We start from the raw sequence: 15,699 nt of genomic DNA, 5'->3' as shown, positions 1-15,699 counted from the left end.
GACATGACTTGAACCTGCTGCCTCTTACTGAGTTCTAATTTGCTGGTGACATAATCTGGGTCCTGTTTATCAACACATAAAAATAGGAACAACAAAAACACAAAGTACCTGAGACTAACCTCAAGTAGAAGAGCATATCACTTACATGGAAAGGTATATGCAATTATAAAAGTTGCCTGAGGTGTTTTGAATAACATGCATACAGGTTCCCAAACCCCCCTTGTTTTCACTTTCAATTAATAAATTCAGGTGTGATGATTTGGAGCTTATGAAACATTTATTCAGGAAAGCTGAGGTGATTTTTTTTTTTCTTTTGGTGGTTCCAAGAACCTTTTTTTTAAAATGAGGGTAAAGGCAGATGGGTTTGGCAGAGACCTTTCCTGGGTAAGTAAAGACACCCCTGCTGCTTCCATGTCTCCAGACAGTCTTAAGGGAAAGTTGCTTGCCCGTGTATTTTTCCTTGGGGATGCGCTGTCTTGCTGTTACTGTGAACTATCGTAATTGGTCCAAATTGTGCAGCATTATGAGTGATGTCTTTGTCTTGAGCTAACAGAACAGCTCAAGAACATTCTTCAAAAGAGAAGAAACTTATAAAGGAGAGGCTGGTGAGATGGACTGTTTTCAAACAAGTCTAACTCATTATATGCCTGCCAGTGAAGACATCTTAATAAAAGCAAACAGCCCCATTATCAGGATGCTTCTATTAGCCAATTTATTTGTTGAGATCAGTGGGCAGGACACCATCTGTTACCAGAAAATTTCTTTTCATCAAATCTGCCCCCATTAGGAGTCCCAGTTAAATAACATCAGCTTGCCCTCCAGTTTAATTTCCATAATAACTTAATTCAGGGTATAGAGAGAAAAGGGCAGCTAAGAGGATCTTGTAAATTGTACTGAGGATTTAATTTGGTCATCTCCTTGGTTAAAAAAAATATTAGGAGGAGGAGTTCATGTGTGACACCAAAAAGGGCTGAAGAGAGGGGTGTGGCGCTCCAGATGGATGGAGTCGCCTGGGGAAATGGTTGATTACGAGTTTGCCTTTCTGATAGCCTTTTGGTGACATCTGGTTTTCTTAAATTTGTGTTTTATAAGGCATATTTCAATTATTTAGACTCAGGTAGTGAGAAGATTCTCATTCCATAATTACTTTGAGGACCCAAAAATATATACATGTTGGTGTGTGTGTGTTTATATAAAGTACAATGAATATTCAGCTGTTATTACCATAAATGTGTCTGCTGTGTCAGTGACTTTTCTATTTTTATTCTGCCAAAGGTCCATGACTCCAGCTCAGGCTGACTTGGAATTTCTTGAGAATGCCAAAAAGTTGTCCATGTATGGAGTTGATCTTCACAAAGCAAAGGTATCGATAACTTTGGCCTTTATTAACTTGTATGTATATGAATATGACACATACCTATTAATGTATCTAGCACACTTGTTTTATCTTATACCTCTTAACATTTATTTATGGTGTTTTATTTATTTATTTTGGTTTTTTTCAACACAGTGTTTCTCTTGTAGCCCTGGCTGTCCTGGAACTTGCTCTGTAGACTGGGCTGGCCTCAAACTCAGAGATCAGAGATCTGCCTGCCTCTGCCTCTGGAGTTCTGGGATTAAAGGCATGTTCCACTACTGCCATGCTAGAAAATGTCTTCCTAAGGGTTTTTTTTTTTTTTTTTTTTGGAGTGGGGGGGTGTGATGATTGTATGCCTATATTAAAAAATGAATTCTATATTTTAAGTGGGAAAATTATGTGGTATATAAATTCTGTATCAATAAAATGTTTCCTATTTACAAAAAAATTTGCAACCAAAACATTGTAAAGATAGCCGGGCAGTGGTGGCACATGCCTTTAAGCTACACAGAGAAACCCTGTCTTGAAAAACCAAAAAAAAAAAAAAAAAAAAAATTGTAAAGATAAAAATATGAACATTTAGCTGGGCAGTGGTGGTGTACACCTTTAACCCCAGCACTCGGGAGGCAGAGCCAGGTAGATCTCTGTGAGTTCGAGGCCAGCCTAGTCTACAGTGTGAGATCCAGGACAAGCACCAAAACTATACAGAGAAGCCTTGTCTTGAAAAACAAACAAATAAATAATAAATAAATTATATATATGTATATAATATAGAGAGAAAAATAAATTGTATTTTCTAAAATAAAGTTACATTTGAAAATACAGAGAGGCATCAAGGAGTATTTCAGCTCCACAAGCAGCATTATCCACCCAAGAATCACCTGGGTGTCTACTAAATGTGCAGATTTCAGAGCACTGCCCAGATTAGCTGGTCGGAAGAGGCTCTAGCTCCAGACTTAATGACCATTCCAAATGGTACTTATGATGCTTCAATCAGAACCATTCCCCAAGGCCAGTGATTCTAAGTGTGGTCTCTGAGTCAGTGGCATTTAACACCATGTAGGAACTTGTTAGAAATACATGTTTCAGTTCTCTCTCAGTTAAAAATCAGAAAATGGGGAGGACCTCAGCAGTCTGTGACGTGACTCATGCGTCCTGAATAAGCTATCGCTCTTTTGAGAACTACTGGTTAAATCAGAAGCATAAACTTTAATCACAGACCTGCCTAAGTAGTGCAAGTCGCTTGGCTACTAACTGGCTACTAAAATGGCTAGGGGTGTTGCAAAGATTGCAAGGGATGATCCTGAGGATGATCCACAGGAACTTATCTGGTACCTGTGATGTAGACAAAGCCAATCTAGTAGGAAATAAAGGACTAGAGATACCTAGTCACAATAGGGACACGTGTCTAGATACCTAGCCACAAAAGGGACACGTGTCTAGATACCTAGACACAAATGGGCTGCAGATAATGCTCGGCTGACGAGAGAGCACTTGCCTAGTATGCATGAAGTCCTGGTTCAGTCCTCAGCAGTCATAAACTGGATGTGTTGGTGCTTGCCCATAATCCCAGCCCTTGGGAAGCAGAGGCAGGAGGATCAAAAGTTCAGTATTATTCTTGGCTATACAGGCCAGCCTGGGATACATAAGACCCTGTTTCAAATAAATAAATTTTTTAAAGTGAAGAGATTTTATCATGGCTTCCAGGCATAAACCCAGGGAAATCTACTTTTTAGCTCAGTATGACAAGTTGTTTAGCCGAACTCTTCAAAGATGTGATAGCTTTATCTCAGAGGATGATGAACTCTCCTTTGCTCTATTTATTCCAGAATAAGCAGAAAAACCACTTGGTAGGAATTCAGAAACATTCAGACATCAGGCCATTCAAGCATCTGGTCTCTACTTAGACCTGTGGATGATTTTCAGGAGTCTCCTTGACTCAATGTCTCATCATTTCATGTTTAGTAAAATTTCATTGTGCTGTCACGGCTTTCTAAAGCCACCGCTCTGCTCTGGAGTGTTCCACAGGGCACTGTGGCCCCGTGACCCTGGGGAGTGCTGTCAGGACTTCAGTGGGTCAGCTGAGGGGCACTTGCAGGACTGAAACCTCTTAGCTTTTACTTCTCATTTCCTAATGGAAGCTGGTGTCAGGAATGGATGGAGTCAGATAACACGTGCCCTTTCAAAACGTAACAAAGCAAAGTGTTCCTCCCAGTAATGTCACCAAAAGAGAGAGAAAGCTAACAGGCTGCTTCAGTGGGTAAAGGCACCTGGTGCCCAGCCTGGTGAGCTGTGTGATCCCGAGACCCACATGGTGGAAGGAGAGAACCAACTCCAGCAGTTGGCCTCTGACCTCCACAAGTACTTCAGTTGTGGCGGGTGTGTGCCCACCCATAATTAATTAAGTTAAAAAATTTTTTTAGTTTTTATTTTTATGTGTGTTGGTGATTTTGCCTGCATGTATGTCTATGTGAGGGTGTCGGATCCCCTGGAATTACAGTTACAGACAGTTGTGAGCTGTCATGTGGGTGCCAGGAATTGAACCCGGGTCCTCTGGGAAAGCAGTCAGTGCTCTTAACCACTGAGCCATCTCTCTAGCCCCTTTAAAATTTTTTAAAAAGAGAAAGATAGTTGTAACCCATGGACTTTCACGTGAGAAGACATCTTCTGGTAAATTCTCAGCTACGTAGTCTTTGAATTGAAGCTGGATTTCTTTATCTCTGTAATTTTTGTATATAACACATTTAGCTACTAATAATTTTCTCTGTATGTATCTTAGGGAAAAGTAGTCAGGAAGATTTAACTTTGGAATCATTTAACTTTAGGTTTGATGACTTAACTAGATAAATAATCATGATCAATTCAGGTACATTTTGTTTTCCTTGTACTATGTGATTAATATTTCAATTTTTTCTTAATAACTAGCTACATTAATATAATGCTTTAGTGTTCTTTCTAGTTTTAGGAATAGTATTTATAATTTAATATACTTAACATCAAACTTTTTACCGTCAGATCTCTCGCGTGTGTGTGTGTGTGTGTGTGTGTGTGTGTGTGTGTGTGTGTGTGTGTGTGTGTGTGTGTGTTTTCCCAGACAGGGTTTCTCTGTGGAGCCTTGGCTGTCCTGGAACTCACTTTGTAGATCAGGCTGGCCTCCAACTCACAGAGATCCGCTGGGATCAAAGGTGTGCACCACCACTGCCAGGCTCTTATGCCTTTATACAATAATAAACATGTACACGTCATAGCGGATGTATGGAGATCAGAGGACAACCTGGGAGTTTTTTTCACTCTACCATGTAGATTCTGGGAATTGAACTCAGGTTGTCAGGCTTGGCAGCAAATGCCTTTATCTGCTGAGTCATCTCACTGGCCCAATAGTGATAACTCTTATCATGGTGCCTAGTGTGATCACTGAGGTTGTCTCCTGAAATGTAATACTCCAGTGGATGATAACTTTTTATTTGTTTGCTTGTTTTATTTTGTTTTTCGAGACAAGGTTTCTCTCTGTAGTGCTGGCTGTCCTGGAACTCACTCTGTAGACCAGGCTGGCCTCAAACTCACAGAGATCCGCCTGGCTCTGCCTCCTGAGTGCTGAGATTAAAGGCGTGTGCTACTACCCAGCTTAAGTTTTGTTTCTTTATTGTATACTTTGTAACCGTTTTGGGTTATTGATCTCTTCAGATTATTTAATAATAGCCAATAGTGGAGCTAGAGAGAAGGCTCAGGGGTTAAGAGCACTGGTTGTTCTTTCAGAGGACCCGGGTTCAATTCCCAGCACCCACATGGCAGCTCACAACTGTCTGTGACTCCATTTCCAGGGGATCTGACACCCTCACACCAATGCACATAAAATAAAATTAAATAAATTATTTTTTTTAAAAGGCAATAATGTGAACACTTCACTCAGTGAAATGCTGGTGCTTCTCTTTTTCAGGACTTGGAGGGAGTGGATATTATCCTTGGAGTCTGCTCTAGTGGCCTTTTGGTTTACAAAGATAAGTTGAGAATTAACCGTTTTCCTTGGCCCAAAGTGCTAAAGATTTCTTATAAACGTAGCAGTTTTTTCATCAAGATCCGGCCTGGAGAGGTATGCAACTTAAGTTTTTCTTTTCTCCCAAACCAAATGTGGACTGAAACATCCCGTCTAGCTGGGCTTGATTAGCAAATGCTTGTAATCCCCACACTTGTAATCCTGGAGGCTGAAGCAGGAGGAAAATTACAAGTTCAGGGTTAGCCTGAGTTACAAAGGAAAACCTTGTTTTAAGAATGAATGAATCACTGGGTGGTGGTGGTGGTGGTGGTGGTGGTGGTGGTGGTACATGCCTTTAATCCCATCACTCAGGAGGCAGAGGCAGGCAGATCTCTGCATCGGGGCTAGCCTGGTCTACAGAGTGAGTTCCAGGGACAGTACACAGAGAAACGCTGTCTTGAAAAAGAAAAAAAAAAAAGAATGAATAAATCAAACATTTCTTCTCCCCATTTCCCCTTACGTCATCTAAGAAGTCTTCATACAGCTGATCCTCGCACTTTTGTGATAGAGAAAGAGGGTCAGGACTGCCAAGCCTGTCCACATAAGAACAGTCTTTAACATCTAGAAAACAAAACAAAATTAGAAAAAAAAAAAAAAAAAAAAAAAAAAAAAAAACCTCAGTAATTGGTGGTCAAATTTCATTTTATACCCATCAACTTAGCTTTTATATTGAAGAACTATGGTGGTACAACAGAAAATTAATTGTTTAAATAGGAGTTAATTTTGTGAAGTTTTCATTTTGTGTTTTTACACAGGATCTCTGTTTCTCTGGCTGTCCTGGAAATTTAATTTTAAGTGTGTGTGGGGGTGTGTGTGTATGGGTATGTGCACATGAATGTAGGTGCCCCAGGAGGCCAGAGACATTGAATCCCTTGGAGCCAGAGCTACAGGCCGTTGTGAGCCACCTGACATGGGCACTGAGAACTGACCTTGAGTCCTGTGCAAGAGCATCATGTGCTTGCTCTTAACCACTGAGTTCTCTCCAGCCCCGGGTGTTTTTTTTAAAGCTCTGATTTCTTCTCTGCGACTTCCTCAACAAGAGACTCTGGAAAGATCGGAAGCTGAGCTTCCTTATATTCAAGAAGGATAGTGACTTTTCTGTTCCAATCCATTTGAAGACAGAATGAGAGCTCCAAGGCAGAGAAGCCCTGTCCTTGCTTATGGAAGGTGGCTTTGTGTGTGTGTATCACCATCTGCTGGTGAAAAGTGGTACTGTCTCAGCCTGGAAATTCTGGTTGTGCCTTGAAGCACTGTTTCATTCCATAATCATTTTCCTGTGCAAGTGCTTATCAGTATCCTCCCTCAGTTAAAATCCAGCAGTCTTAACAACAAAGACTTTTTTGAGACAGTGTCTAACTGTGTAAACCCAGCTGGCTTGGAACTCACAAAGATCCGCTTGCCCTGTGTGCCAGTGCTGACATTAAAAGGCATGCACCGCCATGCCTGGCTAACCAAGAAATGCCTATTAAACAAGTTTTTTATTGTGTGCCAGTGACTATTCTAGGGGCTCTAAATATAATAGTAAGTAAAAAGATGCCGTTCTTCAACTAGCTTGCATTTTACTGTAGGAAAGCAGAAAGATATACATGCACAGAAATATTAATAAATGTTGTTGGAAGCCCTTGGCTTAGAAGTCTCAACTGTCTATTATGTAGTGAAAATACACAATTCATTCTGAAAGCAGTTGAGAAGAGCAGAATTCTGAGAAGTAGTGTGCTGTGGCTACAGCCGGGGGTGGCGCCATTTTGTAGCTGAGTCAGCAGATAACTCCTTGGAGCTCAGTTCTTCATGTAGGAAACTATAATTTTGAATCTAGTCATACTATTGCTGGCAATAACACACTCAAAGTGAACCTGCTTCCTTTTCCATCTTACAAAGTGTGCTTGAGGTAGAAACAAAGAGGCCAGACCAAAAGCATGTGTTTCTAATAGCCCTTTCAGGACCAGACTGGTTTGCTTCGGTCAGAAAGGTGCTCACAGGTCAGTTAAACAGGAAAAGAAAACTTGTAATCATTCAAGAACAAGGAGATAAGTGCCAGAGCCTTATTGCACAATGTGTTAACTATAGGTTACAAATGAATGTGTTCTTGACAGTTGCCAAGAGGTACACTAGCATGTATGAGGCTTGGGTTTAACATTCAACACTGACTGTCCCCCCAGAAAAAAAGCACTATGAGGATGAGTTTTAAGTATTCTTGCCCCCCAAAAAAAGAAAAGAAAAAAGACTTGTGAGCTAGTCTGTATGCCAGTTTGCTGGGTTTGGCTAGTCCACGGTATGTGCATACACTGAGCATGCTGAACACAGTCAGTACTGTGATTCTTACTTGTCAGTGTTAAATGGAAAGAGTCTGGGCTGGACAGGGAGGCACACCTTTAATTCCAGAACCCTGAGATTACATAGTCAGGCTAGTCAGGGCATCATGAGACCCTGCCTTTAGAAAAAAGAAAAAATAATCTGGTTTGAGACAAATGTTAGCTCCCATTACTAATTCCTATTGCATCATAATAGTGACTGGCTGGGGAAATGACTAGATGTTTCACTCCCTGATTATTGAGTAATCTAAAGTTACAAATGAAGGTGTGTGCCTAAGGAAAAGCAGTTCTAGCAGTCAAAAGTAGATTAAAGTATGTCTCGGAAGAATGCTTGTGTTTGTGTTCTAAAAAAAAGATGCATAAGTAGTAGGAGATGTATTTCCTGGCCTTTTTGCTTTAGGAAAAGCTTCCCTCGGTGAACAGGCTTCTTTCAGTAAGGAAAAAAAATTAATGTAACTTTTTTTAATTTTTAAAAATATTGTGTGTATGGATGTTTTGCCTGCATGTCTGTGTACCACATGCATGTCTAGTACCCATGGAGGTCAGAAGAGGATGTTGGATCCCTGGGGTATGGAGTAACAGATCGTTAGCCACCATGTGGGTTCTGGAAATTGAATGCCAATCCTTTGGAACCACTGAGCCATCTCTCCAACCCCAAGATATTCTTTGTATTTAAAAACATCTCTGGTGGTATCATATTTCTCTGGCTCTGTGTCACAATAACCAAATAATACTTATGTTCTGTGTTTATTTGTATCTATATAGCAAGAACAATATGAAAGTACCATTGGCTTCAAGCTTCCCAGTTACCGAGCAGCTAAGAAATTATGGAAAGTGTGTGTGGAGCATCATACGTTTTTCAGGTATTGTTTCTCACTCAGGTATTTCTCAAGGATACATTATTTGTGCACATTTATCTTGAACCTGCTGTTGAAAGTGTCTTCTCTGTAGGGCTGCCATTTTATTTAGCTCAGGTGAGAAAGAACCAAGGAGACTAAGTAAAGTGAATCTAGTTCCCCCTTTTTGGTTGGAAAGCGTGCTGCAGCGTTCTCAGAGTGCCTTTCCATGCACTGAAAAAGGACAACAGAAGTGAGGGGTGAGACCTGGGGCTTGCTGGGGCCTTTAGTTGTTTTCACAGCAGCTGAACTCAGGCCTGGGCTTGGGTTGTTACAGTCCAGCCTCTTAATAGCTTTGTAGCCTTAAGCAAGTAACCTCTTCCTGGGATGTTTCAATATCCTGTATGACGAAATGATGAAAACATTTCAAGGATGTAGTGTAAATCCTCCAGTGCTATCAGGCATTTTGAAAACCATAATATCTTATCTATAGAGAGTTAACAATGATTTTAATATAGGTCCCAACTAAACTAATTTTGGTTGCTTGAGATATGGCGGAGACTTACAATAAGGATTGCTTGACTAGAAATCACTTAACTACTAAAAAAAAAAACACAAGAATTTGGAAACATTTTTATTCTTGGTTGATTATTAGTTTTATAGTCACAACAATAAAATACTGAAATAAAATAATAAAATAACACAATTTTTATGATTTTTCTCTCCCAGACTCACCTCTACAGACACCATTCCCAAAAGTAAATTTCTTGCCCTGGGATCTAAATTTCGGTACAGTGGCCGGACTCAAGCACAGACCAGGCAAGCCAGTGCTCTGATTGACAGGCCCGCCCCACACTTTGAGCGGACAGCAAGCAAACGGGCCTCCAGGAGCCTTGACGGAGGTTTGTGTTAGATATTACTGGGATCTTTAGAGAAATATAAAGGAAGCACAAGGGGTTTTTGGTTGGTTGGTTTTGTTTTGTTTTTGCATTGTTTTGAGACAAGAGCTTATTATATCTCAGACTGGCCTCAAGCTCCTTAGCCACCTGTCCTGACCTCCTGAGTGCTGGGGTTACAAAGGTGCCACAGTGCCTACTGGGAAGTATGGTTCCGATTTACAAAGAGCCTCAGTGGTAAAGTGAAGGTGATGCTACTGTCTGCTTCAGACCAAAGAGAACTAGGCTGGGGTGTCGCATGCCTTCAACCCTAGCATTCCCAGCACTCAGAGGCAGAAGCAGGTGGATCTCTGTGCCAGCCTGTTCCACACAGCGAGTTCCAGGCCAGCCAAGGCCACATAGGGAGACCTTGTCTCAGACATACAAGCAAAAAAAAAAAAAACGCAACAACAGAGTTAAGAAAACCATCTTAAGAAAATGAGAACTGAAGTTTCACTGCAGGGCAGCAAGGGAAGAATACCAATAGATTTATCTAAGTATTTAACTCTTTTTTTTTTTTTTACTTTGTTCAGACACTGGTTTTGTATTTCCTATGTGCCTAGTGTTCCCTGGATATACTGCTGTGGGAATCAAACATAGCCTTTATCTTCATGGAGTTTTCATTCCATAGGTAGAAACAGAAACAAAACAAAGTAACTTCAGGTCATCATGAATGCTGTGAAGAAGATAAAATGGGAAAAATGAGGTGCAAAATGTCCCTGGGTGGGGAGATGGAGGAGCTGTCTCAGATTAGGTAATTGGTTAAATTCAGAAGGTTCCCCAGAAGAAGGTCATTTAGTTGAGACCTGAACTATGAGAAGTGACTAGCAATCCCAGCATCTAGATGAAACACTCCAGATGAAGGAGTAACAAGTACATACGCCTGAAGGGAGGAATGAGCTTTGTCTGTGATGTGGATTCAGAATCACTGTGTGGTTGTTAAGAACCTGAAATGTGCCTGCTGCAGAGGAACTAAGCTTTCCATCTAAGAAAAAAACCAAAACCAAAACTATATGTAACAATTGTCTGAACAGCACAGATGTAAATTCTCGTAAACATAGGGAGAGGAGCATTGGTGAGAGATGATGACAGCTTGCTCAAGGATTGTCCACGGCAAAGGAAAGCAGTTGGAATTCATTTTGGCAGTAGAGCTGATGGCATTGCTAATAAATAAGTATTGGAAATGGCAAGGAAAAGAAAATCAAGTGTTATTCCGAGGTTTGATCCTTTAGTGGAAGGAGAGACTCCAGAAGGGAGCAGTCTGGAATATTGAGAAGCAAGGTTTCTGTTTTGTGTTAGCACTCAACCTCCATATCTTTGCTGTATTCATGTGATACTACTAGGGAGCTTGTTCCTTACCAAGCAAGACCCTGACCTCCACTTGAACTTCCATGTGAGGAGCTAGATTTTAAAGCTGTTTTTGTCTATGAAAACTGGTGGTGGCTGGGCGGTGGTGGCGCACGCCTTTAATTCCAGCACTTGGCAGGCAGAGGCAGGCAGATCTCTGTGAGTTCAAGGCCAGCCTGGTCTCCAAAGCGAGTTCCAGGAAAGGTGCAAAGCTACACAGAGAAACCCTGTCTCGAAAAACCAAAGGAAAAAAAAAAAGAAAGAAAAGAAAAGAAAACTGATGGTGGAAAGTCTCTGTGGCTTGCTGAGACATCACAAATAGTAACATGCAAAGAGTGTGGACAAAACCCGGGTCTGTCTGACACCACGTAACCTGCCTTCCCTCTATGAGGCATTTCAGGGCTATATAGACACTGAGCCTGATGTACCATTTCTTTCACATGGCCACAATTAAAAATTCAAGTGTTAATGGTCTTTGGTAAGTTAAACAAATGAGAGAGCTTTATTTACAGAAACTACATGTATTGATTACCTAGATTTTTCTGAAGTCAAATGCTCTATCACTTAGCTAGACCCAACTTTAAAGGTTTTTTTTCCTTTATGAATTTTATTTTAAGCTATCCCAATTCATATCTTTACTTTTTTCTTTTTGTTTCTTTTCAAGACAGAGTTTCTCTGTGTAGCCCTAGCTGTCCTGGAACTCGCTTTGTAGACCAGGCTGCCTCGAACTCAGAGATCCACCTGCCTCTGCCTCCTGAGTGCTGGGATTAAAGGTGTGTGTCACCACTGTGCTGCAAATTTTCTTTACATTTTTATTGAAACATTTTTTTCTCATTTCTTCAGATAGCTGTCTACTGATATTTATCATTCTTACTTAGCTTTAGAATTTAAGCACTTTACCAAAGTCAGAAAGCTATTGAGAACTAGAAACAGAAGCCAGGACTGTCCTCTCTGATGTGTGCTTTAAAAATAAGATTTATTTTATTTTTAATTATATGTATGTGTATATGGTGATATTTTAATTGTGCTGAAATGTGGTGATATTTTATTTGTATGTTAATAAATAAAGCTTGCCTGGAGATCAGGGAGAAAAGGCCAGCCATTTTAAGTCAGGCAGCACATGCCCTTAATCCCTTAGCAGGCAGGATCTCTGTGTATTCAAGGCCACACTAGGAAACAGCCAGGCATAGTGACACACACCTTTAATCCCAGGAAGTGATGGCAAGAAACAGAAAGGTATATAAGGTGGGAAAACTAGGAATTAGAGGCTTTTTAAGCTTTTAGGCTTTTAGCAGCAGTTCAGCTGAGATCCATTTGGATGAGGACTCAGAGGTTTCCAGTTTGAGGAAACAAGATCAGCTGAGAAGTTGGCAAGGTGAGATTGGATGTGGCTTGTGCTGTTCTCTGACCCCCCAGATAAGTTTACTGGGGTGCACCATATATCAACCACATGTGTGTTTGTGTGTGGTTCTGGAACCATGTGTGTGGGTGCCCTGGGATGTCAGAAGAGGGCATTAGAGCCTCTGCATCTGGAGTTAGAGGTAGTGGGGAGCACTGACCAGTGGGGGGATGGGAACAAAACCAGGCTGAGCTGTTCCTCTACCCCAGCTATGCTTTTCACTCCTTTCACTGTTTTTATGTAGAAAGGAGAGAATGAAAGTTGCTAATAATTAATATTCATTGAGCACTTCATATTCCAGGTATTACTCTAAGCCAGTGGTTCTCAGCCTTCCTAATGCTGCGACCCTGTAGTACGTTTCCTCACACTACTTCCTAACTGTAATTTTGCTGCTGTTATGAATTGTAACATAATTAGTTTTGGAGACAGAAGTTTGTCAGGTCAGGGCCCACAGGTTGAGAACCACTGCTCTAAGCAGTTAAAGACTTTTCCTATTGGGTTTACTCTCCTTTTGCTTTGTTTTGACTTCTGTTATTATTGGGGTGGGGTGCGTGTGGGTGTGGATGTGCTTCTGCAACACCGTGAGTGTAGAAGAAGATTGTTACTGTGTATAGCAGGCTGGCTGGCACATGAGCGGCTAGGGGTTCTGTCTCTGTTTCCTGAGAGCACAGAGATTGCAGGTGCACACTGTTGTGCACAACTTCATGTAGATTCTAGGAGTTTAAACTCAAGTCTTCACATTTGTGCAGCAAGCTGTTTATACACCAAACCATTTTCCCAGCCCCTCACTTCCCTTTAATACATATAGTTAGGTCAGCTGTTACTGCTGGACATGGTGGTGTCTGTATATAGTCCAGCATTTGGGAGGCTGAGGCAGGAGAATCATTAAGAATTCAGGACTAGCCTGGGTTACAGAGGGAATTACAGGCCAACCTGGACTAGAGGTAAACCTGCCTCAGAAAACCCAATCACATGGCCAGGGCGATGTTGGCACGGGCCTTTAACCCCAGCACTTGGGAGGCAGAGGCCTGCTCTACATGGTGAGTTCCAGGACAGCCAGAGCTACATAGTAAGACCCTGTCTCAAAACAACAAATTAAGAAACAAACAAACAAATAAATGCTATCAAAACAGATTATTCCTTAATATATATATATATAATATATATATATATATATATATATATATATATATATATAAAGGAACAGGTGATGGTGGTGTACACCTTTAATCCCAGCACTTGGAGGCAGAGGCAACTGGATCCCTGAGTTCGAAGCCAGCCTGGTCTACAGAGTAAGTTCTAGGACAGCCAGGAGACTTACAAAAGAGTTGTAAAGTTTATAAGGTTGAGAAGCATAAAAGCTTATGTTGTTTACCTAATAAAATATTTTAAGTCTAAAAAGATATTTTTAGGTTGGTAGTACAAGTTATGATAGAAAGTGGTTTAGGTATAAAACTTTGGACTCACCAAGATAGAATAGATAATAGAATACTTTCTCTGAATTTGCCAAGTACAAATGGACTGGACATTGTGAATGTAATTCTTACCAGGTAATTGTTCTTATTGTATATAATTTTACTACATTAGAGTTAAAACCTTTCCTTTTTATCTAGATAAAAAAGGGGGGAATGTTGCGGGATATTCCATCACACTGTGAACCCCTAGTGTGTGTTTGCGTTAATTAAATAAAATCAAACTTGGATCAGGAAGTGGAACCAGTAATTAGTTGACAGAAGAGAATCATAAAGATCAGAGGGAGTCTGGGAGAATAGAGAGACGCAGAGGAAGTAGTAGGAGGGGCTTTGAATGTGGCAGGCTTTTTTGGTTTGGCAGAGAAGAAGGATGGTCTCTTTTTGAGATGCTGCAAAGAGAGAAGGTCAGCTGCTCCTCAACCTCTCTGAGCTAGCAGGTTTCCACCCCAGCCTCTGATTCCCGAGTCTTATTGATAAGTAGAATAATAGAGATTTAGTCCAAAACTACATTTGGTGGCGGCAGCAGGAGGCAGGTCCAGTGGGATGTAAAAGTCCTGCTGGGCCTCTGCCTGAGAAGCAGGCATAACTGCAGAGCCGCAATTACTGGCTGAAACAGCAGTAGATTCAGGTGTAGCCATTGTGCCAATGGAAAAACAGCAGCCAGGGCTGTTATACAGAGAATTCCTGTCCCAAAAACAAAACAAAACAAAATATTAGGGCTGGAGAGATGTCTTGGCGGTTAAGAGCATGGGGTACTATTGCAGAAAATCAATTTCCAGCACCCACATCAGGTAGCTCATAACTGCCTGTAACTCTAGTTCCAGGGGATTCCAAACCTTCTTCTGGACTCTGCAGGTCCCTGCACTCATGTGCACACACCCCAACACACACACACACACCACCACCACCACCACCACCACTACCACCACCACACACGCACACACACCGATACACATAATTAAAAATAATGTCTATGAAGTTATGGCACTTCTTCCAAGTCTGCATCTGTTCTTGTCAGCCAGCAGTGGCATGGTAACTGAAATCAGTGGTTCTATGAGTGTCAGCACCAGCACTTTGAGCAGACCCTTCAGAAGTGGAAGGCATTGACTTTTTAAAAATTTTTAAAAATGATTTATTTATTTTTATTTTATGTACATTGGTGTTCTGCCTGCGTGTATGTCTGTGTGAGGGTGTCAGATCCCCTGGAACTGGAGTTACAGACAGTTGTGAGTTGTCATGTGGGTTCTGGGAATTGAACCCAGGTCCCTTGGGAGAACAGCCAGTGCTCCTAACCACTGAACCATCTCTCCAGCCTGACATTGACTTTTTAAAGTTAAGTGTTCTTGATATAGACTTCAGAATCCTTAATAGCCAAGAAATGAAATAATAATGTTCAAAACAGTTATCATTTATCTTTTTCTTGGTGCAAAGGATCAAACCCAGGACCTTAGGCATGCCAGGCAAGTGCTCTGCCATTGAGCTATGTTCTGTTTCTGAATTAAAGTGTGCTCACGTATGAGTGAGTGCTGCAGTGGGTATGTTGTACAGTGCACATCGAGGCCAGAGGTTGATATCAAGTGCCCCCTATGACCACATTCCACCTATATTTTGAGACAGAGTCACTCAGTGAACCTGGAGCTTACCAGTTTGGTAGGTTGGCTGGTTGGTGAACTCCAGGATCTGCTCCCCCACCCAGGAATAAGTTCACCGAGGTGACTTAGCTGGTGCAGGGTGCTGGGGATCTGAACTTGGGTCCTTATGCTGCACCACAAGCATGTTACCAGCTGAGTCACCTCCCCAGCCCAGGCCAAGCATCTTAAAAACTAATCACTAACATACTGATAAACATTTAATTATACTTTAAATGAGCCAATTGTACAGTATGTAAATTATATCCCAATAAAGCTGTTTTTTTTTTAAAGATTTATTTATTTATTATGTATACAGCATGTATGACTGCAGGCCAGAAGAGGGCACCAGATCTCATTACAGATGGTTGTGAGCCACC

At 41.2% G+C, this 15,699-nt stretch overlaps 1 protein-coding gene across 35 annotated transcripts in view; it reads left to right on the top strand.

Moving 5' to 3' along the window:
* The window catches only part of Epb41 (erythrocyte membrane protein band 4.1), a 160,506-nt gene that overhangs the window by 99,331 nt on the left and 45,476 nt on the right, over positions 1-15,699 (top strand). For all 35 annotated transcript variants that reach the window (XM_037203000.1, XM_037202992.1, XM_037202990.1 and 32 more), the window contains exons 8-11: positions 1,276-1,363; positions 5,295-5,447; positions 8,468-8,565; positions 9,268-9,440. In XM_037203000.1, the coding sequence (XP_037058895.1) occupies positions 1,276-1,363; positions 5,295-5,447; positions 8,468-8,565; positions 9,268-9,440 (512 nt within the window). The remainder of the gene's footprint in view (positions 1-1,275; positions 1,364-5,294; positions 5,448-8,467; positions 8,566-9,267; positions 9,441-15,699) is intronic.

The sequence above is a fragment of the Peromyscus leucopus genome, chromosome 2 (genome assembly GCF_004664715.2).
Source record: "Peromyscus leucopus breed LL Stock chromosome 2, UCI_PerLeu_2.1, whole genome shotgun sequence".
NCBI lineage: Eukaryota > Metazoa > Chordata > Mammalia > Rodentia > Cricetidae > Peromyscus > Peromyscus leucopus.
Note: the sequence above shows the minus strand (reverse complement) of the source record. Positions and strands in the feature narration are given on the sequence as shown.